This window comes from Chionomys nivalis, chromosome 8, assembly GCF_950005125.1.
Source record: "Chionomys nivalis chromosome 8, mChiNiv1.1, whole genome shotgun sequence".
In the NCBI taxonomy this organism is placed as follows: domain Eukaryota; kingdom Metazoa; phylum Chordata; class Mammalia; order Rodentia; family Cricetidae; genus Chionomys; species Chionomys nivalis.
This window is the reverse complement of record NC_080093.1, coordinates 88,338,735-88,364,642: the sequence shown is the minus strand read 5'-3', so window position 1 is coordinate 88,364,642 and position 25,908 is coordinate 88,338,735. Positions and strand designations below refer to the sequence as shown.

Below are 25,908 nucleotides of genomic sequence, written 5' to 3'. Positions count from 1 at the left end.
TCTGGGGCTTGGAAACACCTTTTAAATGGATGTCCTTTTCCCCTACCCCTTGCTGTCTGTGTGCATCTCCCCCCTTTACCCTCTTGTGGCTTGTGTCTTATCTGTTCTTCCTGTCTTCCCCATCCGTGCTTGTGCATGGCCACAGCGGACTACATCGTCATGCAGTTTGGCCGGGTAGCAGAAGATGTATTCACCATGGATTACAACTACCCACTGTGTGCACTGCAGGCCTTTGCCATTGCATTGTCCAGCTTTGACAGCAAGCTGGCCTGCGAGTAGAGGCCTCCTCTGCCTTTAGGGTAGCCCGGTCTGGAGTGGAGCTTGCCTGCCCGCCGAGACAGCTCTGCCTCCCCTCTGTTAATAGGCCCTCAGTGGGCTTTCTGGCCTTACCAACCAGAAACTGGCGCTCTGCCTCTGCTGTTGAAGTAGGGGGATAGCAAATGGGTATGAAGGGGAAAGAGTATTTCTGTGCCCCAAGGTCAACACACATCACCAATCTTGGGTCACTCCCTGCCACAGTTGTGTTTACCACACAGGGCAGCCTCTTCAGCTGGAGGTACAGTGGAACGGGAAGCACAGGCAGGGCTGCTGTGGCCCAGCCATCCACTCAGCCTACAAGTCAGAGGACAACGGGTATCCCAGGAGGTGGGGGTACAGTGAGTGCATGCGTATGTATAGGGCACGTAGCTTTATGTAGCGAAGGGCCTGGTGGTCAGCAGAAAGTACTCCCACCTCAGAAGGGATCATCAGGCCTACGGGAAGTTGGGAGTGGGGCCAGGTGAGTGGCAGGGCCCTGCTAGGCTTTCAGGGGCCTGGCTGCGCGAATTAGCTGGTGGCTTAGAGTGGTAGCTCATTGGTTGCTTCCAGAAGCAAGAACCCAGCTCTCAAGGCCAAATATCTGAGTGGATGGGGGTTACAGGAGTCATCCAGCAGGCTCCCCTACATTAGGGCTCTCTGATGTTCAACAGCCCCAGCACAACTCCTAGGACACACCTGTAGGGTAGAGGTTACCGTGCTTCAGGAAGAATGTCCTCTCCGGAAGACCCAGATCCCATTGTTGCCAGCATGCCCAGATCACTGAGGGCAATCTTAGGGGGAATGGAACGTGGTATTTTAGGGCCACCAGCGCTCAGAGGTGGTATGGCTCATCAAAAGCAATGCTCATCCCTGAGAACATGGGACTTGTCTCTTGGTTACCTAACTGGTTAACGGCAGAGTTCAGAACCTCAAGTTCCTTTGTTCCTACTGTTACCCAGAAATTAGACCCTGGCCTTCTGGGGTTCATTCTGCATACCCTCTCCCTTCCCATTTCCAGAGACTTAGGACCTCAGAGTCAATGTCTAAGATTGAAGACTTTTCAGTAGGGCATCAGGCAGTTCCCTGTTGAAAGTTGTCTGTTTGGATCTGACCTGTACCTGGCCCTCTCTGAGGGCTTCAAGCTGTGCACAGATCTCAGCAGGGCCACTGCACACTTTCTCTGCAGATGTGGCTGGCGGCCTGGGTTCATTCCCTCCACTGGCACTCTTGGATGGCACCACTCATCTGGTGGGCTTGGGAGCGCCCAAGCCTTGACTGTCATTTACAAGCTTCTTGCCTAGATGGGTAAGAAACCAGTGGGGAAGCAAAGAACTTTTAGACATTGCTTTAAAACAGATATGCTCAGAACGGCTAAGTAGAAACTTAAAAAGTAAAGTCATACTTTGAATATGTAAATGAGGCTCTACAGGTAAGGAAGCTGGATTGAAGTCAATGGAAACATTACTTATGAAAAAAAACCCTGGATTTTCCTATTTCCTTCTAAGCAAGGTACAATAGCACCTGACATACCTGAGCCATACATCTCCATGAGAGGACCTTCCAGTAAGTTAGCCTTTTGTTTACAGTCTAGTGTCTCGAGCGCACCAGGACTTCTGTGCTGGGGCTGGCCTAGCTCCTGAAAGATTACAGTGCCATCTGTCTCCTTCCCATAGTTCTGTGTTTCCCCTCCCTCCCTTTCGTGATAAGGAGAAATCTGGTGTTAGAGTGGTAGGAACCAGATCTTCATTCTAGTCAAGCTCTTTCTCTGGGATGACAGTTTTAAGGTTGAACAGGCTGATTCTGGAGTCTAGTGGGTGGAAGAGTCTAGTCTGGTGGTAGCGGTGGAACTGGAAGCACAATGGAAAACTCTTTGCCTCCGCTCTCTGCTTTAGCACACAAAAGAGGGTGTTGGCTACCTGAATATAAATTGGTTGCACCAGGAAATAAGCCCACTATTGAGAAAGGTAGCCTCAGCACAAGACCCGTTGTTGGGCGCTGAGTGACAAGAGCAGTTGAGTCACCTGCTTCAGACCAGCCTTGGGACTTGGCTCCTGGCGGCATTGCCTTTTCTTGAGCACAGGCCCATGGACCTCAACTACCAGGGCCCCGGGGTCACCTGGGTTCAGCCTCTCCCATAGTAACATTTTCTTACCTTTCACACCCTCTCCTCCTAGCTGGTCCTTGGCCAGGCAGCACATTGATGATGAGATGAGTGAACAGTCCGTGAGTGTGGGGCAGCCGGAACCTTAGGCAGCTCCTCTGTATGCTACTGGCTCTCTACCCTAAAACTCTCCACCCTCTGCTCCAAAACACTTCCTCTGCAGAGTGGTGATGTTAGCTTCCCCAAGTCCGAGTCTCGCTTTTTCTGTCCTTCTGGCTCCAAGGTGCTTTGTGTCTGTGTGTGTGTGTATGTATGTGTGTGCGTGTGTGCACATGTGTCTAGAGGAAAGGGCAATCTGCAATCAACCAACAGAAGTTTAAGGTTATGTCTGAGTAGGAAAATAAGGAGGCAGTTGTGATCACTGTGGATTCTGTCCCTTCTTTCCGTGCTTTCTTCCATGGTCCCAAGCAGGAGACTATCAAGGAAATGTAGTGTCGGTCTCACTGGAGGAGGGGCTGAGATGGTGTAGTGAAGGTGCCTTAACAATCTTGACACTAAGAGGAAGCAGGTCAGGTTCATGCCTATGGAAAGACAGGTGTTGGGAGCCAAGATGTGTGATGACAGGCTGGAAGAGAACTTCTGGTAAACCTCGCTTCTTCATTGATGAGCAACAACATTGTAGAAGTGGTTTATTATTTTTTTCCTTCTTTTTGGAAATAGCAAGGTATTTGCCTCCAAACTTTATTTAGAAGTAGAAGCAGTTCTAAGTGTGAGCATAGGGATGACTGCTCTGATGGGGTCTGCAGGGAGGAGCTCCGTCCACAGCCCTGCTCTGCAAGCACAACACCTATCTCCTTGGTGGACAGCCTGCCTTCCCCTCAGTAACAGCCCTGGCCTTCCCTTCTCTGACTCCTTGCCCCAGCTGTGATACCCTCATGGGACTGCAGGATGCCAGGTGCCATCAAAGCATGCTTTTTGTGGTGCCTAGCACTGTGACTGGGGCCCAACTGCCCTGCAGAGTTGGGACCTTACACTGCCCTAGGCTCTGGCTAGTAGACCTGCTCTAGTCTCCAGAACAGGCTATGGGATGGATTCTTACTTTAGTTTATGGCCACCTGCCCTTATTCACTTCCAGCTTGCAATTTTCTGTCATTTCAAGATCTTAAGTACTGGGATGCGTTTGGGTTTTCAGCACAGAGGTAACTTGGTCCAGGAGTATACAACTGCATTTATAGCAGCTAGCACATTTGAGCAAACTACATATTCCTGTGTCTGTCTCTTTACCTGCAAGATAAAGATGCAGGCCTGTCAAAGCTTGGTTAGTGAAGGTTACCCCTTGATCTCATCACTACCTTTCCTAGCTCATCACTGTGCCTTCTTTCTTCCCGAAGAAAGATACTGCACCCTCTCCTCTGTTCTCCTGCCCCTCCTCCCCCACTAAGGTCCAGGTAGAGCTGGAGATGAGGCTAAAATTTAGGGTCTTCTATAGAGCACCTCAGAGTAGCATACAAGGGGAAGCCCAGCTCCAGCTTGGTGAGGACAGGCAGCATTTCTCTTGCTGGGAGCACACTTAGCCAGTTTTCACAACGCCTAGAACATGTATGTCGATTTGTCGATTTGCACATGATTGTCTTTTCCTATTTTGGAGTGGTCAGACATTTTATTTTTGTTTAAAATTATCTGGAGTTTTAGACAAACTTGCAAAACTGTGCTTTTATTAAGTGACTTTTTGAATAAACTTTTTGGTATTCTGAAGCAAATGTATTTATTTATTGTATGTGCAATGACAAACTTGGTATTTTCCCATAATGGCATTATGTATGTTGTAGAATGTAGTGTTTGTCTAAATACAGACATGTATCAACACATTAAACTTGAACTGTTTGATTGCTGTGTCCTTGTTTTTCACAGAGGGAGAAAATGTGTCTCTTTTAAAAATGTTCTCCATTCCTTTCATTCCTAGGAGCTTCAAAGGGTCAGGTGGGTGATAGCAACAAAAAGATGTAGTGTGTTTAAAACCAGTAACATCCAGATCAACACTGTCTTCTCCCGTGGTATCACATCCATAGTGTGCAAAAAATGAGGCTAGAAGATACTTCAATGTCATCTGGGTCACCCTAAAGGAACTGGCCAACAGTTCCTAAGTGTACCTGGTGGGCATGGTCCTTGTGGACAGAACCGGGATATAGGCGTCAAGGGTGGGAAAGGCCCAGCCACGTCACTCTAGGCCATGGTCAGAGCTGGAACTATTTAACCAGGAAAACAAGCATCAGACATCAAAGCTAATATCTACTCTTGAAGGAAGTCATCCTAAAGCCACCCCCCCCCCAATACAGTGACCTGCACCAATTCTGGCATCCAGAGTGGCCTCAGAGAGGGTATCAAGTGGGGCAGCCTAGCAGCAAGAGATTCAAGGCAGTGATGGTGCTAAGCACCCACTGCACATCTCACTGTGGGATAGACACTCCACAAACAGGCCTAGGAGGCAGACATGCTGCCCAGTTCATCCACAAGGGAACTGGTGCCCTAGGAAGTGAAGAAATGGCCTGTTATCTTGCTACTAGAAGGTATGTTTTAGACATGCTGACGGTTAAGGCTGCAGGATAGTTGGTTCATGATCTTCCCGATCACTGCTCAACAGGTAGCACACAAAATATTCTTTGTGGATACAAACTGTCTGAATAAAGGGCAAGTGGAGAGCAGATTGATACGTAGGGTTCACTTATTCACTCAGGGGTTTTTGATGTGGATTAAAAGCAGTCCCTGCCTGAACCATGGTCTGGCTCCTTTAGCCCTTTAGCTTCTGCCTTTGTGAGGAAGACCAAATACAGGATGTTCTAAAAGGGGAAAGGGTCTTGTTCACTCTTCAGGTTGATAAAAAATCCTAAAGTTGTAGAACAATGTCCAGGAAGATCTTGCCTTAAACCTGTTGCCATGATGGTTAATCTCAATTGCTAATTTGATGGGATTTAGAATACCACGGAAGCACACCTGTCTATGACAGTTTACAAGACCGTTCAGTCGGGAGGAAGACCCATCTTCATTGTGGGCAGCAGCATCCCATTGGCTGGGGTCCCACACTGAATAAAAGGGGAAACAAACCGAGTGCTGGTGTCCATCTCTCTCTGCTCCCTGACTGAACCAGTCCTCACGGCCCCTCTGCCAGGAAGAACTGTCCACGCACTGTACGCCCTTCTGCATTAAATTGCCTTCGCTGAGTATTTGGTCACAGAGATAAGAAAATATTTTGCCATGTGTATATAAGTTCCTTTTTTTCAAAGTGTCTGAGTGTAGACCATAAATGATTTTATCACCTAAATCTAAGGTACAAAGAACTTTAGAGGTTACATCCATCTCCACTCAGCACACCTCTGGACCTAGTCCCTGAGCACTACATGAGGCACTGTCCTGTTTCCGACAATGACATTGTGAAGGGATCTTCTGGCTGATCACCCGCTTTATTTACCAAGCATGGTCCTAGGTGATGCAGTGGCTTCTTAGGCCAGCTGCTGCTACAGTGCCCTAGGGGTCACTGCAAACCTAATAGCAAGGCCTTGATGAAGTCTGCAGCCTTTAGTACTGAGACATGAATAACACAATAAAAATCAATCCCTTGAAGCTGGTCCCCCTGGGTTGGATATACATGTAAAATCATCATATCCAAAGGATACAATTCTGGAAAATTAAAAAAAAAAAACCCTACATTCTAAATTACTGAAAGGTACATTGAAGTTTCTGGTGTGTACAGACAAATATATTCCTATATGCAAACTAATATCTACAGTGGCAAGAACCTTAATTGGTCCTTTTGGCAGAAACTGTTTCCATAGCCCACCCCAATAATAACAGTTGACTCTGTAACACTTTTCAGCCGAATATCCATTTACACACCCCACTGTTCTTGCTAACCCACTCTTTCTGCCAAAATGGCCTTTCTCTTCCTTGCCCATGTTCTTAGTGTGACACAAAGTCTCTTTGGAAATTTATTGCTACTTTGGGAAAAGCATTCCTGTTCTTGCATGGTCCTGTAGTTTTGAGTCCACACTGTAATAAAATAGCTGCCACGTGATATGCTATCATGCCTGAGCTTGTCCAGCTGCCCTGTGCACACCGCAGGCTACCCTGGGCACACCGCAGGCTGCCCTGTGCACACCGCAGGTTACCCTGGGCACACCGCCTAGCTCATTTACAGCGTAAGATCCTGAGAGACTTGCATTTTACGACCCTCACTTTACAGATGCCCACACCAGGCTCAGGTCGCCTAAGGAGCCAATCCAGAACTCTACAGGCAGAGTCGCAGGGGAGGATCAGGACCCAGTTTTCTGTGCCCAAAGAATCCACACTCTCAAGCCTTCCTATAGTCTTCAGTGTATCTGTCAAACTCCCATAGTAAATTGGAACTCTTTAAGATACAAACTCAACCTTTTTATATTCAGCATGAGGCAAATGTCGGGTGAGTGAATGAAAGAAACAAGTTCTGATAAGGGGATCGTATCCTATGGACAAAAGTGAGAACACGGGGCTATCCTAAAATCAACTTCACACAGTGGATGAGGGACCCACACAGAAAACAGTTTGCAAAACAAGAGTACCTACATTGCTTTTTACACTTAGTTACACCAAGACTATCTTTAGTCCACGCCAACTGCATTTTTCACCATTTCAATCAATGTTCTATACAGGAATCAATGCAGTGCAGTGGATTTCCAGACTCAATATCCAGGGCCTTTTCTAGTTCACCAAACACGTAAAGCTTTGTAGTAGTGATTATCTTGGTGTGGCCCCATACCTTCTGATGGCAGCCAGCATGTTCCTGAGTGGTCCACACTGTTTTCTGGCATCATATTCAGACCAAGCACAGTAGAACTCTAAAGACTGTATCCAACTTCACAGAATTCCTTAACTTTTGGGCTTCCCATTTCATGGCTGGGCATGTCCTTGGACACACACCTTCTTTCAACTTGTAGGTCTTGCATGGAACTGAATTGACTCACCCTTGTTAGGATTCACAGGTTTCATCCTGCCTCACAAAGACATGGAGTATTGGCCACCTGAACTCCTCATGGAAGGACCACTATACTTAGGCCATCCTGGAGCTTCAACAGCCTCAAACTTCAGCTTTGTAGGACTCAGACTTAAGCCTCAAATTTCCCCTAGCCACAGATCGGACATATAAAGGTGCTTCTGGATTGGCAATTCTGTTCAACAGAGTAAGGACATGGGAAGCTAGAGATCAAGGTGACATACAAGCAAAATGGTCTCCAAATAGGCGTGTGTACTCCAGAGGAGCCAGGATATCTTAACCTAGAAGGTTCTGAGGGGAGGCTACAGTTCAGTCAGCTGTCTTGCTGTGTGCTCTGGGCCCCTCATCCTCACAATTGAGCATGCTCTTCTTGGGGGACTACTAACAAGTTCAAAAGAATAAGGCATTTGGGAGTCTATAATCTTCATTTTCAAAACCTTAAGTCCCCAATATCTGCTAATCAATGCTCATTCATAGGTAAACCTTCTGTTACCCCTATGTGGAGGGGTCAGATCTTTGCACAGGTGATACCACCTCCAGGCACAATCAAATAAGTATAATTACCTAATGAGTTAGTGTCTCTGATGCAGAAAGGCAGGAAAAGATGATGCTGTCCTGTGTTCACGCTAATGTCTACTTTACAAGGTGACAGGTGAGCAAGCACCAGGAAGGATAAATAATATCCATGGTAGTGGCCCAAAACTATGCTACTGAATACAGAGGGATTGAATACAGATGGCACAGGGCCATGGATGAAATTAAGGAAAGATACCTTGGGAGTAGAGTAATGGATACATCATCAAACAGGCTGCTTTCACTCTAAACTCTGGAGGTTGCGCTTTCTCAACATGCCACCCATGTGTGTGTTACCAGTGCTGATTTCCAACCCCTCAGTTGTGAAGTCTTGGGACCAGTCTTCCTTGGTGGCTTCCTCTTGCTCACTGTAGCCATCTGCACTGAAACCAGCATTCTCTGCCAAGACAGCAGGATCCTCTTCTTCATGAAAACAGCAGGAGCATGATTCTGGTTTCGGATCACACAGGGTAACAGAATTATCTTCCTGGGCCCCAGGGTGAGTGGGCAAATGATCCCAGCTCAAATGCTCTGACCCTTCCTCTTCCATCACCCCTATTCGTTCAGCTATTTCTTCAGCAGAGGGCTCTTTTGGATCAGGGTAATCCACCAGGATTGTTTCTTGCCTACGCTTGATACTATCGGAAAGGTCATACACTGGATAAGTCTCTTCAGGGTAACCTAGAGAGGAAAGTAGAACAAAGTCTTACAAAGAGCATCTTTGAAAATAAATAGTGCCAGGATCAGAGAGGATTCTCTGGCAGCAGCTATCCCATCCTAACAAATCCATCCAATAAATCTCTAAGATGGTTCTAATAGTCCTAAAGTTTCACTTGAACAAATTCCTAGCAGTCTGGCTGACTATCCCTATGCTCTTTGAAATACAAACCAAGGCAGAGGAAAATCCTTCTTAAGTAAGGTGCTTGGGATAGAGGTAAGTCTCACTCCTCATGTTTCTGCAACACTGATGAAGATTAAGCAAACAGCATGAGCCTTCAGCATAAAAAAAAAAAATGCACCAATACCAGATGGAGAGGGCTTAGCTTAAGGCTACTGTTTACACTTTCTATTTGGAACTGTTTCCAAATCTTCTGGGGTGGGGGTGGGGCTGGGAAAAGGAATGCTAAATCCTTTGGAAAAAAACCATGGTGCTTTCTACTTATCAAAACAACCAAAATACTCTGTATCAGAAGCAGGAGCAAGACATGACCAAGACGCCACAGGACAAGAGCTGCATTTTCAGAGACAGAATTCCCATTGTTGGCGTCTTCATTTCACAAAATGGAACAAAAGGAAAAAACAACAAACAGGTAATGAAGTGAGTAGCACTGGCACTGAACCTCAGCTATGATAATGAGAAAGAGGCTATGCTGCCAAATAAGGAATGAAATGAAATAAATCTGTGTCAGCCAAGCCCAGCCCGAGCAGCAGATGGGCCAGGCTGGAGTTCCTACGCTAGTTCTGGCAACGGCAGTGTTCACTACACAATGTGGAAAGCTGGAGAATTCAAAATTCACTTGCATGGTGATGATAACCCTATATTCAGCTCTGACAGACACCACTTTTTGCCCATCAATTATGAAAAATGACAATCTTTTGGTATAATGTGTGGTATCTAGAGACATTTTGACAACATTTCTGATTACAAAAGTTATTCAGACTTGCAGCATTTTCGAGGAAAGTAGCATAGCCTTTATTTAGCTATATTTTTCCTACTAATTTTAGTTACAGACAAGTTTAAAAAGAAAACATAATTCACCTAGAATCTTACCATTTATCTCTGGCTTTTAAAGTCATACATAGATAGTATTTTTCTGCCTTTTTAATAAAGAGCTAGTTCCAGGACAGGCTCTAAAGCTACAGAGAAACCCTGTCTCGAAAAACTAAAAAAAAAAAAAAAAAAGACATTCAAGCAAATTCCTTCCAACTTGTACCCATTGTAAGCTATGTGACAGTGAGAAGCTCCCACCCCAATTCCTCAAGGTAGGCATCTAGAAATATGGAGAGTAGGCCAAAGAGAACAGTCATATAGAAGACTATTTCTGCCAAATTACTTTCCAGAAGAGCCTTATAATGTTTCAATTATCCCAGAGATGTAAACACTGCCTCTTACCAACCCCCCACTAGCACTGACATTAGTACTAGAATCTTGTCCATGCAATGGTATTTTGAGGGAGATCTCTAGGGGGTATTAAATCAGGTCTGAAGGTAAGTTCCACACGATGGCATTCATGGACCTGTAAGAAGAAAAACTGAAGACATCAAGCTTGTTCTGTCTGACCATGTGATGCCCTCTGACACACAATGGCGAACCAAGAAGGCTCTAACCAGATGCCAAGTGGATGCTGACACGACTAAATAAGCCTCCGAACCTTTTTAAGTTACCTCATCTGATATTCAGTCATAGCAATAGAAAATGAACTGAGATAGCTACCCCAGGGCTTTCACAACCTCAGAGGAGGAGTTTGTTACTTCCATCTCAACCACTGACTTCTCACGAGCAGTCCATTTGTGTATCTTCACTCTTCACCAAGAGCAAAGCTTACCTTTGCATCTTGATAACTACCTACTTTGGTGTAGGAGGGAAGACAATTAGACTGAAACTCTAGGCCCAATCCAGCAGCCTCATGATTCAGGTCATCCTGGCCTCCATGGCCACAGGGACCAGTCCTATTCTGGCACAAAGTCCAGGGCAGTCCCGTGACCCCAGTTATCAGGCTTACACCTAGTGATCTATACTGACTCCCACAGAAACAGGGTCCAGGTCCACCCAGCAACAACCAAGCTCTAGGTTCCAGGCCAGCCCTGCCACCGCTTCTAGGTCTATCCAGAACCAAGTAACCTCTAAAGTCAGAAATCAAGATGTTAAATGCAGACGCTGGCTCTAGACTTATCTACTGATGGTGCAGCCCTGAAGCTAATCTCCACAGTCTAGTGCATTCAGGACCCATGCTCATTCCAGTAGATGTGAGTACTAGACCAAGACACAGCATCAAGCTTCCAGATCACCTCTGGATCCCATAGTCCCAGGACCCAAAGTCAGGCCCACAAGGTTTTCTCATGCAAAATAGGCCCTTAGGCTGCCTCAGCACCAGGCCTTATAGACTCAAGGTTCCAGGCCCATCCCAGCACTTCTTTAGCCTCTCCAGACTCCAGGTTTTAAGCAAGCCACCTCAAGATATAAACAAAACAACAAAGTCTAATCACAAAAGAAGACTGACAGGGAGGAAAAGTACAAAGAATCTACAAAAGAACCAGAAAACAACTATCAAAATAATAGTCAGGGGCTAGTAAGATGGCTCCGTGGGTAAAGGCACTTACTTTACCATCAAGTCCAACAATCTGGGTTCCATCCCCAAGACCAACATAGTGGAAAGACAGAACCAACTTCAACCGGCTGTCCTCTGACCACACGCAAACTGATGCACATCCACGTGCACACGAATACACACAAATGAACACCAGAGTGAAGGAGAAAGGACAGAAAGAAGATATCCCATATAATGGAAAACTATCATTAATGACCCACCCAAATGCTGATGTAGTTCATGTCAAATGACTTAATACTTTAGAACTTCATTAAAAATATATAAGCAAACAACAAAGATTCACTGCTTCTATGAAAAACACAGCAGTTCAAAACATGAAATCCAAACTAAGCAAATTATACAGCAGCCACCAATAAAACAGCCAACATAGGGAATGGATTTAACATGTCAACTTATCCCTGTGACATTCAAGAGGATACAGAGCTAACAGAAATAGAATTCCGGTAAACAGAGAAGCATGATCACAAGGTGAAAAATTTATACCCAGGAATAAAGGTCACAAGATTAAGATGGACATGGCTGAAAAACAAATCCATGTATTAAAAGTTCACACTAAAGAATTCTCCTATAACAAATACAAATGACAAAGAAATGGCAATTGAGAGAAATTGTAGAGGTTCATCATTGTACCCCATTTTGAATTACTAGACTGTGAAAGCAAAGTAAAATAGATCAAAGCATTAATAAAAAACGATGAGAGAAAACATCTGTTCACTGATGGAAGCCTCACTAACTGCTGGGCAAAAGTAGTATAAAAACACATTCATGTATACACAGACAGAACCAATGACTGTGACCAAATTCAGATCTTCAAATATAAAATGAAAATGAATTCCCAGACAGAAAACAAACAGCTAACTAAAAACAGACTACCTACTGAGAAGGGATCAGACCAGAACACGACTTCTTGGTTTGAGTCAAGTGAAAGCACAGAATGAACAAGGATTCCAACTTCCAAGGGCAATGGCAGGTCATGAATCTTCTAGCAGCAAGATAAAACTCCATAGAGCTATCTCAGCATTCTAACCCATGGCGCTTTACAGAGAGAGAAGGTGTGGTTCATATGTCAGGTCTACACCACTGCAATGAAATACCTCAGATAATCAGTTCATAAAGGATAATCAGTTCATAAAGAGAAAGGTTTATTGTGGCTGAAGGTTCTGGAGATTCCAACCCAAGATTGGGAAACCCATTGCTTTAGGCCTCTGGCAGGGGCAGCATATTACAATAGAAGCAAGAGGCAAACCGCTTAGAGCCAGAAAGGAAGAAGTGACTGGGGTACCACAGTCCCCCTTGAGGGCATCCATACAATGAACTAAGGACATTCCCCGAGGCCCACACTTCCAAAAGGTCCACATCCCAATAATATCAGTTTAGGGACCAATCCTTTAACATGTAAACATCAAAAATAAGGCAGGACATTGTCTTGGGAAATATAAAAATTCATCAAAAGTTAAATTCAGTAATTGTGAAGCTGGATATAAGAAAGTAGATATAAGGCAGGCTTGCTGCTCAAGCCTGAGATCATAGCTACCTATGACACAAGACACAAGGCAACTCAAGGCCAGACTGGGCAACTCAGCAAGAAGACCCATTACATCTTTTAAATGGTTTGCAGATGGAGCTCAGTGGTGATGCTCTTGCCTAACACGCAAGTTATGTTCAAAGGCTGTAAGTTCAATTCCTAGTAGAGAGGGGGGAAGTAGCTGAGTCATATACAGCTGTGTATGCCTAAGATCCCAGCACTCAAGAGGCAGAGGCAAGAGGGTTAGGAGTTTAAGGCCAGTCTGGGCTATGTGGTGACAGCCTACCTCAGAAAAAGGACGAACAGACTTGCGTTCAGACTTGGTCTCAGAAAAAGGAGGATGGACTTGCGTTCAGACTTGGCTTTGCAGAAGATCTGGCACCATCCGTTTCCTGTGCTGCACTGAAGTTGCTGTTGCTGGAGATGATGAATTGAGAACTTTGGCGAGCTGGGAAACAACAACATGGTCCTTGGAGCCCAGCAAGAGGCCCTGCTCCTGTACTGAGGAGATCCATCTGGAGTGGTGAGTGAGTGGCCACTCGGCCAGACGGTCCCAGGAAACAGAGTCCAGGCCCCCTTCAATTCCCTAAACATTTCTGGCCATCCAGCGGGGTGTCTCCCTGGCTACTGGCTTTCTTTATTTTACCCCATCCCATCTTGCCCCCAAGCACTCCTTTTCATCTGCGGGGGTCCTTAGGTCCACCAGCACAGCCGGCTTCAGGGTGGAGGGGATCTGAGAGCCAGCTCCAGTGCTGAGGGGACCGAAGAGAGGGCAGACCAAGAAAACCCCCAAGTACACAGGCAGCCACAGCAAAGATTAGACCAAGACGCCAAGACTCTCCTGGCTGCATTCGAAGGAAAAGATGGGCAGGCGCCAATGCAAGAATTTCTCCAACAACCTGAAAAGCAACATGACAACACCAGAATCCAGCGAACATGCAACAGGAAGACTTGATCACCCTAACCCAGAAGTAGAAGAAATTGACTTTAAACGTAACATTATGAAAATGATGGAGACCCTTAAACAGGAAGTGAAAAAGTCCCTTAAAGAAATGGAAGAGAAGACAAACAAAAAGTTGGAAATAAATAAATAAATCCTTCAAAGATACCCAAGAAAACCAAGATAAAGCAATCAAACAGGTAAAGGAAACAGTTCAAGACTTGAAGACTGAAATGGAGGTAATAAAGAAAACACAAACCAAGGGATGGCTGGATATGGAAAATCTGGGTAAACGAACAGCAAGACAAGTAAAACCAACAGAATACAAGAGATAGAAGAAAGAATCTCAGGCGCTGAAGATTCTATAGAGGAAATAGATGCATTGACCAAAGAAAAAGAAAGGATGGAAGGAGAAGGGTAGAAAAGGAGGGGGTAAGAGAGGAATAGAAAATGTAAAATAATCAATCATTGGTAATGTAGCAGGGAATATAATAACATGGTTAAATGATATTTAAAGCCAAAAAGGCACGTGTCTTTAAAAGTTAGTACAACAGCTAAAATTCTATGTGATCTCAACACAACCTACAAGGTTGTGTTCCCCTACAAGAAAATGATAGGGAGAGGACTAATACTAGGGAATAAAATTGTATAATACAGATTTACAAGGTGAAAGAAAAAATTTTCTTTTATTGCTGACTGGTGAGGTTGACATTTTCACAGATTTTACAGTTGGTGGCATCGTTTTCTTCTGTGAACTATTTATTTGAATTTCAATGACTTCTGTATTAGCCATAGAACTTTTTTTTTTTAAAAAAAAGATTTATTTATTATGTATACAACATTCTGCCTCCATGTATGCCTGCACGCCAGAAGAGGGCACCAGATCTCATTACAGATGGTTGTGAGCCACCATGTGGTTGCTGGGAATTGAACTCAGGACCTCTGGAAGAGCAGTCAATGCTCTTAACCACTGAGCCATCTCTCCAGCCCAGAACATTTTACATATAAGCCCATCAATTTGTTTTATGCACATTTGCTGTAGATATTTTTCTAGTCCAGCATGAGCTTTTAAACTCTTATAGTATTTTTAACTACATAAGGAGGAAGTTTTATGTATAGAAAGCTTTACTATTAACCTCTGTGTTACAACTTCTTGTGTTACTTTCAGTAATTAACTTCTTTTTTTAATCTTGAGATAAGTATAAATTGACATAAGCACAGAAATCCCTTGTTATCCCAGTTTATTCCATTGATGGCATGAAGAAAAATATAGCATAATATCATAACCAAGATATCTTAGTTAGGGTTTTTATTTCTGTGAAGAGACACTATGACCACAGCAACTATTATAAGGAAAACATTCAACTGGAGTGGTTGGCTTACTGCTTCGGAGGTTCAGTCATTGTCATCGTGGTGGGGAGCATGGTGGCATGCAGGTAGAAATGATGCTGGAGGAAGAGCTGAGAGTCCTACATCTTGCAGGCAACCAGAAGTTGACTGACAGACTGGGCTACCAGGAGCATAGAACACCTCAAAGCCCGCTCCCACAGTAACACGCTTCCTCTAAGAAGACCATATGCACTCCAACAAAGCCACACCTCCTAATAGTGCCACCCTTTTGGGAGCTATTTTCTTTCAAACCACCATACAAGATATCTACATTAGCAGAACAGGATAGGGAGATAGTTCAACGGAGAGGCCCTTGTCCTGCAAGCACAAGGCCTGGCAGTTAATCCCCAACACCACATACACAGCAGGTGTGCGTGAACAACCTGCTTGTAATCTTAGCGCTTAGAGGCTGAGACAGGACCCTCAAGACTAGCTTGAAATTGGAAAGCTCTGGATTTAAACAAGAGTTCCTGCCTAAATATATAAGGTGGAAAGAAATTAAGAAAGACATCTGAAATAAAAGTAAAAAAGACACCTGACCTCAACCTTTTGCCTGAAAACACACGTGAATATGCATACATGCATATACACTCCATACATATGCATGCATTCAACATACACAAAAAGAAAAACATATAGTAGAGAATATGTTCATCCACAAGGCTGCCTTATGTTGTTGCCCTTCATGGCCACAACCTCTCCTTCCTACCAGCGTGTCGCTCCTCAACTCCTAACAATTATTAGTATGTTATCTATTCCCAAACTTTGCCATTTGAAGAGTATTATACATATAGAATCATAGCTTTTTGAATAAGCTTCTACCCTTCACCCTGCATAATTCTCTACATGTATCAATAATTCAATCCTTCTTATTGCTTTGTGGTATACTATGTAATACATGTACCACCATTTACTATTCACCTGCTAGAGGATATTCAAATTGATTCTAGTTTTTACCTATTAGATAAAACTGCTATGAATATTCATGTACAAGTCCTGCATGTCCCTGCCCTCATTTCTTGGGTATAAATATCAAGGCTGCAACTGCTATATTAAATAGTATTTACATGCTTAGATTTTTTTTTTTTTTAACAAACTACTACTTTGTTTTCCAAAACATCCTGTTGTGGATTGAACACAAAATGTCCCTTACAGACTCATATTTTTAATGCTTGGCTCCCAGCTAGTGGTTCTAGTTTTGGAGGTTGTGGAGGAGGCAAAGCCTCGCTGGAAGATATAGATTGCTGAGGATAAATCCCTGGCCACTTCTTTGCTTCCTGAACCCTCCCTGTTGTGAAATGGGATGTTCCACTAAGTCTTCCTGCCACTGGCAAGGGAAGTCATTTGGTCACTGAGACAGAAAAGTAACTAACTAATAACACATGCATTCCCTTCCATATCTCACTACCAATGCAAACATAATACTTTCTTTGTAGTCCAATCTGGTGCAATTTCTTATTTCAGTCATTCTGAAAGGTATGGAGAAGCATCCTTTTTTGAGACAGTGTCACACTATATAGCCCTTTTGCCCGAATTTACTATATAGACCAGGCTGGCCCCAAACTCACAGAGATCCGCCTGCCTCTGCTTCTACTTCTGCTGGGATAAAGTTGTGCACTACTTGTGTGCTGCTATCTTATTCTAATTTTAATTTGCATTTTGTAAGAGGAAAATTATGTTGAATATGCTTTATTGTGTATATTTGCGATCTGTATCCTCGCTGCAGAAACGTCTGTTTATACCTTTTGCACATCTTCAAATACTACAATAATCCCGAGAAGGGAAAAGGGGGCCCATGGAATTCCCTGAGTTCAGAAAAACAGACATGAGAATTCAGAGAAGGAAGGGAAGTCAGAATTTGCTGAGACCTACAGAGCTTCTTAATTAAATACTTCAGAGACATGCAGAGGGAACCTCACGTTTGTAGCTGAGTACTGACATGGGAAGGAACAAGATGCCACCAGGTGTCAGCAGTAAGGACATCCTAAACTTACACATAGGTAAGAAGAGCTTGTTCTACTATCCAGAGAAGACTTGTCAGAAACCGGGTTCAAACAAGGCTCACTAAGGCTAAACCAGCCCTCAAGTATATTCCAGAGCCAACCTCACAATGAGAACAAAACACAGGCCTTTGAAAAGATCAAAAGTTATAAGTCTGTGCGGTTGATCAGGAAAAGAAGTGAGAGGAAGAAAAGATTATTAGTGTCAGTACAGAGAAGTACACATTCCCGCCAGGTGGTGGCGCACGCCTTTAATCCCAGCACTTGGGAGGCAGAGACAGGGGATCTCTGTGAGTTTAAAGTCAGTCTACAAGAGCTAGTTCCAGGACAGGCTCCAAAGCTACAGAGAAACCCTGTCTCAAAAAAAAAAAAAAAAAAAAAGTATACATTCCCCTGGTGTCACAGACAGTAAGTAGGTAGGAAAGATTATGAACAATATTTTTTAACAAGACATTTGTATGAAGTATGCAAAACTTATAAAACTACTTTCAAAGTTTAAAGTATTAAAGAAATTCAATTTATTCTTGCAAGTCTACACATGCACCTGCACACACATTCCAAAACACAGAAATCCCCCAGGCAGGCCCAGATAAACTCCAGTAATGATTATGGATTAACAGCACTTCAACACAAACTTCCAGAAAAGACTGCAACCCCAGTGCATGGCATTACTCTGAAATCGAGTCCAAAGACAGTATAGGATAAAAGAAAATCACTAGTAAGTAGTAGGCTTTATAAACACCAGCATTAAAAAATAATCTTTGCAAACAAATACAGAGACACACAGCCAGACATTATACGGAGAGGGAGTCCTTGGAACACACAGTTCTAAATGGGATGTCTCCATTCAATTCGTTCCCTCAGAGCTCAGGGAACCCCAAGGAGTTTGTGAGCTAGTGGATCTTATGCCTTCCTTAAGGCTCTTTTCCTTCTGTTGCTTTGCCTTGTGCAACTTTGATGGGATGGTTTTTGTTTTATCTTATCATATTTTATTTTGTTATGTTTTATTGTTATCTCTTAGAAGCCTGTTGTTTTTAATGGGAGACGAAAAGGTAGTGGATCAGGAGGAGCAAGGAGGTGGGGGAAGGAAATGGAAGGAGTGGGGGGGGACTGTAATCAGGATATATTGTATGAGAAAAGAGTCTATTTTTAATAAAAGGGGGGAGAGCCTTTGAAAATTGAGTCTAGTCATATATTATCATGACAAAAATAGGTTTTAACACACATCATAATTATTCTAGAACTAAAAAACCAATGCAGGGCTCTTTTTCTTTAATTGTTGTGACATGTGTATGTATGTATGTGATGTGCATTCCTAAACATATAAATACAACCTTCTCAATCTATGTTACCTGTATGCATACATGTATGTATGTATGTATGTATGTATGTATGTATGTTTTCAGGGCTGACATTTGGTACTGGACTAGCAATGGAGCGCAGTGGCAGACATGTGCCCACACGTGCAAAGCTCTAGGTTTCACACCTAGGAAAACACACACACAGAGCGAGAGAGAGAGAGAGAGAGAGAGAGAGAGAAAGAGAGAGAGAGAGAGAGTCAACTGATTTTCAACCAGTGTGCTAGATCAAATTAAAGGAGAATGATATAATACTGAGATATGAAAAAGCAAATTTAAGTTCTGATGCCTACCATCTATAAAGATAAACTCAAGGGAGGGGTTGGAGGGAGGAAAGGAAAGGGAGAAAATGATGTAATTATACTTTAATTTTCAAAAATATTAATTAAAAAATGATTCTCAAATAAGCCGAAATGCAAGCATTAAAGCATATAATTTCTAGAGGAAAACATTTTGAATAAGGTAAAGATGTCTTAAACAGAACATATAAAAATATGAGTTAAAAGAAAAATGAAAAATATAACTTCATAAAAATTTAACGCTTCTCTTTGAAAGATGCTATTAAGGAAATAAAAAGGCGAGTTACAGGTTCTGAGAAAATACATGTAAAATACCTAACTGGTAAAGTACTTGCATCCAAGATACATAAAAGCTCTTAGAGCTGGCAATGGTGATGCACATATATAATCCCAGTACTAGGGATGCTGAGGCACAAGGATAATGCATTCATGACTAACTAGCCTGGGTGCTATACAGTGACTATAGCCCAGCCAGGGCTACTGCATCACACAACTTTGTCTCAAAAAAGACCTCCATACAGTAAATAAATTATGTTGCAACTTAATAAAAACACATTCAAACCAATAATCAAAAATAATAATTAGAACAAGCTCTTCAATAAAGATATGCAGTTTGGAAATAAGCACATGAAAAAATGTTCAACATCATAAGTCACTGGGAAAATGTAAATTTGACTTATGAATGCAATACCACTGTAATCTCACAGAATGGCTAACATTTACAGAGACATTGTATTAGCAAGGATATGGGATAACTGACTCACAAGCTACTGGTGAAAATGTACAGCCACTTTAAAGCTAGCTTATAGAGTCTATAAATTTAAACATATATGGACTATAAACCCTGAAATCCCAGTCCTACATTGAAAGAGAAGCACAGTGTGTCCAAAAGAAGCCACGAGAAGCCTTGTGTGCAAACCTCACAGCAGCTCGGACCCCACAGTCCAAAGCCAGAAGAGCCCAGTGTCAATCAGCTAGTGAATGGATGAACAAGCTATGGTATATTTCTACAATACTCCAGCAACTTCTGAAAAAATGTGTGACACACTCAACAACACACACGACTCTCAAAAGCATTACTCTAAACAGAAGAAACCCACCACAGTGCATCTGCACTACAATCCATTGATACAGGAAAAGCCCAGTTATTGGGGTGGAAAGCAGCTCAGCTGCTGCCAGAGGCAAGAGGGCAGGACTTTCTAGCACCATGAAACTGTTCTATTCTGAGTGTGATTACAACTGTAGATGTTTGCCAAACTTTCCAACTGCACATTTATAAAAGGTAAACATTATAAAGTGAGAACAGAGATTTGTCATGCCTCAGTACCAGCTGATTTTTAAGGAAACTGGTAAGAAGTCTTTCTGGGTGACAGCTAATAAAGAAGTAGGGGGCATTTTACCTTCCCAGTCCTCCATGTAAGGGGCTTCCTCGGCTTCCTTCTCTGGAGTAGATGTGTCAATGAACTTGCCTTCTTTCATGACCCTCGTGATTTCTCGGAGCTGATGCAGTAATCGTTTCTCTTGGTCAGATGTCACAGTCTGTGCTCTGCTGAGAAACATCAGACAATCCAGCCATTTGGTGGTCAGCACTCCTAAGCAATGGGGGAAACTTCACCATGATCTGTTTGGATCCTCACAGAGGAGGTCTAACAGCAGGTGATTTTCTAGAATTGACTCTGGAATGTCATGGTTGGTGCCAGAGATGTTAGTTCCATGTTGTGATCTTACAAACGGGGAGTCTATTCCCCAGAGTACTTCAGTGACTGCTTGAGTCCATGATTACTGAGATGGAAACAAGACCCCAGTGGTCTCAGCCGTACATCTCACCAAGCTGAGCCCCCAGACTCTCAATTTCCCTCAAACTCATACCTTATTCCCTTTACTATGAGACACTTCTCTGAAGCAAGGATGTCAAAGAAAAATATTCTAGACCAGTAGTCTCAACCACAGAAAAACACTGGACTGGAATCTGAAAGGCTTATTCTCAGAACACTCAATCATGTAGATAAAGAAACTGACAAACTGATATCCACAAACTGAAATTTACACATGGTGATTATAGTTCGTGCCTTTTGTTTTTCCATCTCTCCTTTCCCACTCCCTCTCCTCTCCTTTCTTTTAGAACTCCGATAAGCAAACACTCTACCAATGAGCCAATACCCCACCACAGTACTCAATTTCCACAGTTTAGAAAACTGCACCTGACTGCCAACTTAGCTGTGGTTCTGGGCAAATACCTGCAAGAACAGCACCAGACTTGAGGGAAACAAGGCCCCGGAAAGGAAAACGCTGCATCACACAGAAAGGCAGGGTCCTGGACAGCAAACAGAAACCTGTTTTGAGGCCAGTTCATCTAGTGGAGGAATTAAGAGAACTACTCATTCTCTCCTTAAAGCTCCAAGCACCCAAGTCAGAGCTGCAGTAGAAAACCACGCACCAGTTATGGAGGCGCCCATTCCTCTCTCTGCTCAGTGTGATCTGCACTGCGCTCCTCTCCGAGCTCACCTGACAGGAAAAACAGGCTTCTCCGTCAAACACTGAGCGTGTAACTGAGGAAAGGTGTGTCACTTCCACCCCCCTCACTGGGAAGAAAACAAAATCAGCTCAGTTCTCCAACTTCCTCTGATGAAAATGACCCATTTTGTGGGAGAGTTCAGGGGTAGAGCAGGACAGCTCCGGCTAGCAGGCTTACAGATCATTTCTCTACGTGTACATGGAATAGTCTGACCTAAATGAAACAAAACTGAGCCTCTGTTCCTAACTTATGGAAAATGGAAACCTTTAACTAAAGTAGAACAGATAAAATGACAAACTTAAACATCCTTTTAACTTTGAAAACATATGTCTGCCTGCCATTAAACAGAGTCCAGGATACACATAACACCTCTTCAGGATTTACTACAGTGAACGTTTTTTATGGAATTCTTGCTATCTCAGCCTGCCTTGAAGCCCCCGCAGGGCAGTCAGACTACTCATGCAGCACACACAGCATGCCTACATATCCGTCTGGCTGGTCTCACTTACTCACCGTTTGTTTTCCTCTACCTCTGAAATGTGGTCTTCACTCTGTCATTTACCAAATCTTACAAAAATCATCAGTGACTGTTTTACTCCTGAGTCCAGGGGTCTTTACCTTCCAGTTTGTTCTTCTCGATTCTTACTGCAGAGCGTCCTTCTGAAACTTCCTGCTTTAGCAGGAACACACCTGCATCCCTCCCACTTCTCTAGGCATTTCTTTTAGTTCTGACCTTGGCCTACTCTCTCCATTTACTAAGCCTGGTCATCATGAAGGCTCAACTTTACAGTCACGCTCCAGGGAGACTGACCCAGCATCACAGATTAAGTCATTACCTAAAGAGAAGATATCCGAACCCTATCTTTAGTCTTTACTTTTTACCCAGATGTCCCTGTTGTCCAATTATTTCCTCAGCATCTCTACTTGGGGACTTGTCATCACACTAAATTTCAAATAACCCTAAATTCAGTCCCTCAAAACCAAGGCCCACAAGAAGCTACATGAACAAGCAGAACAGAATAACAGGTTATCTATGGCAGATTCCAAAATATTAGAAAAATATAAGGTCACAGATGGTTAAATAATGTCACCTGACTTTTAACCAAAGGAATCATCAAGTCCAAATCCAAGAGTTAAATACAGATAGAACAAAGCAGAAAGGAAAGACCAAGGTTAACACCAGAATATGATGGTCTCAAAGATTTGGTGATCTCATCTTTCACCATGACCTTGATCGTATCCCAACAGCACATGGTCCTGTAGCTATTATATATTATATGTGGCTATTCTGACAGCATCTCAACCATATTCAAAGTTCAGTCCATGTTCATTATCCCAAAATCCTTATCTTCTTTCTCTTCTTTTGTGTTTAATCTTAGTTAATGCCAGAATCTCGCAAGAAGTACTATAAATCTTCAGGGATCTTTGTATCTTTCCATTCCTTCCACGTTATTACCTAGTTGGTTTCCTATGGGGGCACAGTCTCTCTTTTGCTCACACTATAGGTTAGGGTACAGCCATTCATCCCTTTACCTTCCTTTGACAGTGGTCAAGTGGCAGTCTTCCTATTCCATCTTCCTGTCTGTCGTGATTGGTTCATTAAAAGTTGCTTGACCTAGATTGAACCAACTAAGTGGAGGTCAATGCCTCAGCAAAGGAAAATAGATTTGCAAGTCCTAGATGCAAAAATGTTCTTTTTTTTTTTGAGGGGGGGTAGTTATGTGGGTTGGGGGAGGGTGGGGCATGTACAAGAGAGCATGTGAGGGAGGTTGGCAAGGCCAGGGCACTCAGGTGTAGGCTCTTTTTAACCAGCGCTTTCTCAGGCTATACCATGTTTCTAGAATATAAGTCATTTCTGACCAGACACTCTATTCTTGGAAGGAAACCTTGCTAATTCTAAAGGCAGAGATAAGAACATCTCACCTTGCTTCCTTAACTGTGTCTCTGAGTTCGATACTGTGTTTAAAATCAGACATAACATAGAAGTCACTGCACATGTATAGACCTATACCCCTGAGGTGAAAGGTACCTCAAAAATTTATGAGCCACATCAGGAACCCTTTTCATGCTTATAGTCATATATAGATATATGAAGGTACAGTTTCAGAATTGACAATTTCTCAGTTTCAGGCCAACATCTTGCAGTCAGGAACACTATGGAAAGTATGCAGTATATGGATACCATACAAAAGGTTAGAGCTGTAAGCAAGCTTGTGCTCCTTGTCTTAAATCCTTTCCTTGCCCCAGAAGTCAAGATGTCATTGAAATCATCAAACAGAAAACACTGGAGCATCCACAGTTCTTCTGATAATCATGACTGCTAGAACTACAGAGGCAGGCACAGAAGGAAACCTGGTGCACATCTCACCCTGCACAGGAACCTATTCAAATGGATCAAAGGAGAGGATGAAAACAGAGTCCACACAAAAGTCTGCAAGGCCCAGCCCACCCAGGACTAGGTAGGTCATGCTAAGTTCTGAAACTTTTAGCTTGCTAGAGGAAAGCAGGTGAAACACTTCAAGATCTAGGCACAGGATTTTTATTTCAGGGATCCAAATAGCATAGGAAACTCCATAGGAACTGAAATAGGACTATGTGAAATTAAAAAGCTACTGCACTGCAAAGGGAACAATCACCAGAGTGAAGGATGCCTGCAGAAATGGTACAGGATCCTATTGGCTACACATCAGACAGGGGACTAAGATCATAGAATAGATAAAGAACAGAAAGTTAAACAAAAAAATCTAATCATACAAACAATAAAAAGCCTACTGAACTGAATGTACAGTTCTCAAAAGAAGAAACACAGATGCCAATAAGTGCTTTTAAAAGTGCTTAGCATCCTTAGCCACCAGGGAATGTGCTTTCACGGAAGCAGAGTTGCCTTCCAGTTCCTGAGAAGTACTACAGGTAACACTTTACACATCTACTGCTTTGCATGCTGGAACTGAGATGTTCTCAAGCCGTCTACACCTCAGCCTCTTGTAAAGAATAAGACATCATAGAGGCTCCCCAGGAACAAGGAGATGGCGCAACTCTAGCGGCAGCGCAAGGACACCTTCCTCTGGCTCTGCACATACAGCACAAAGAAGACAGAAGGTAGTTAGGAGCTACAGTACTGAATTCCAGCGAGGCCAATGGAGAGACGGTTCATGTTGGACAGCTGACGGATCATCTGATTTGACTCTGAGTAATGGTGGGTAATAATGAATATCTTCACATGGTCCCGAGTAAGGGACTCTAACTATAGATATTCATCTATGGAGTTCATGACTCTTAGACTTGCTTGGGGCAGTCAGCAGCCCAAACTAAGGTACAGATATTAATCTGAGGCATAAGAGCCTATAAAAGTCAGGGTAGTTCTCCACCCAGACAGGAAAGTCACATACATTTGTACATTAGATAATGTCTACAAAAGCAGTTAGCTCAGAACAGTCTTTAGCAAGTTTAGTGAACCTTTATATACACACACAAGTACAGTCATGTATATATGTGACTTCAGAAAACATTTTAGGTTTTAAGCCTACTTTCTGAACTGCGAAGAGGTCAAAGTTCCTGATATAGACAGGAAATGTTCCAGTGTTCATCCTCATGAATAGCATTTCAATAGCACAGGAGATAATATAAAGAAATGTCAGGCCATGAAGCTGCACTGTGAGGATGCCTCCTCCTCCTCTTCTTCCTCCTCCTCTTCCTCCTCCTCCTCTTCCTCCTCCTCCTCCTTCTTCTTCTTCTTCCTCTCTCTCTCTCTCTCTCTCTCTCTCTCTCTCTCTCTCTCTCTCTCTCTCTCTCCTTCTCTCTTTCTTTTTTGAGACAGAATTTCACTGTTAGCCCTGAACCTTGTAGACCTGGCTGGCCTTGAACTCAGAGACCCACCTGCCTCCGCCTCCCAAGAGCTAGGATTAAAGGCGCGCCACCGTTCAGTTGTCTACTCTTCTAATATGCAACCAGGGATGGGCAAACTAGATGTCAGGGAGCAGAGGAGGAGACACAGAGAAGAAGTACTTGAAAGATGGCAAATATAAGAGGTCAATGCCTGTTCCTTGCATCAAAGACTCCATAAATGTGGACAACTGTGGGCGACTGTTCACTATCCCGCATGAGATTTTATGGCCCATTGTGAAGTTCTCTCTCCTTTCCTGTTAGAAATTCAGCTGGGACTCTCTGTCTTGGTACACAGTATCCACAGCATCATATTCTGGCTTTTCCTTCCTGGGTTTTGTTTTTTAAGTTGTTCCCATTTTCATAAACCTCTTGCCCCTTCTTTTTCAGATCCTTGGCCAGTGTGGCAGAGCAGAAATGTCCCTTCCTAAGTGTTTGCCTGAATATATGTCTGTGCACTACATGTGTGCAGTGTCCAGGGAGGCACGAGGAGAGCAATGGACCCCGTCCCCTGGAACTGGAGCTACAGACAGTGTGAGCTGCCATGTGGGTGCTGAGAACTGAACCCAGGTCTCTGGAAGAGCAGCTGTGCTCTTAACCACTGCATCATCTCTCCAGCCCCTTGTTTGTTGGTTTTTCGTTTTTCAATTTGGTCTCAGAAAATATAACATACAATA

At 43.3% G+C, this 25,908-nt stretch overlaps 2 protein-coding genes across 8 annotated transcripts in view; one reads left to right on the top strand and one right to left on the bottom strand.

Annotated features, from left to right (window-relative positions):
* The window catches only part of Tub (TUB bipartite transcription factor), an 87,272-nt gene extending 82,987 nt beyond the window's left edge, over window positions 1–4,285 (top strand). For all 3 annotated transcript variants that reach the window (XM_057777215.1, XM_057777213.1, XM_057777214.1), the window contains one exon: window positions 146–4,285. In XM_057777215.1, the coding sequence (XP_057633198.1) occupies window positions 146–279 (134 nt within the window). In that variant the 3' untranslated portion in view covers window positions 280–4,285. The remainder of the gene's footprint in view (window positions 1–145) is intronic.
* Window positions 4,286–4,359: 74 nt separating this feature from the next.
* The window catches only part of Ric3 (RIC3 acetylcholine receptor chaperone), a 55,963-nt gene continuing 34,414 nt past the window's right edge, over window positions 4,360–25,908 (bottom strand). For 2 of the 5 annotated variants that reach the window (XM_057777216.1, XM_057777219.1), the window contains 2 exons: window positions 20,235–20,383; window positions 4,360–8,675 (listed from right to left, as the gene is read on the bottom strand). In XM_057777216.1, the coding sequence (XP_057633199.1) occupies window positions 8,236–8,675; window positions 20,235–20,383 (589 nt within the window). In that variant the 3' untranslated portion in view covers window positions 4,360–8,235. Of the gene's footprint in view, window positions 8,676–9,912; window positions 10,232–20,234; window positions 20,384–25,908 lie in introns of those variants that run through there. The other 3 variants (XM_057777217.1, XM_057777218.1, XM_057777220.1) reach the window with 3 other exon arrangements.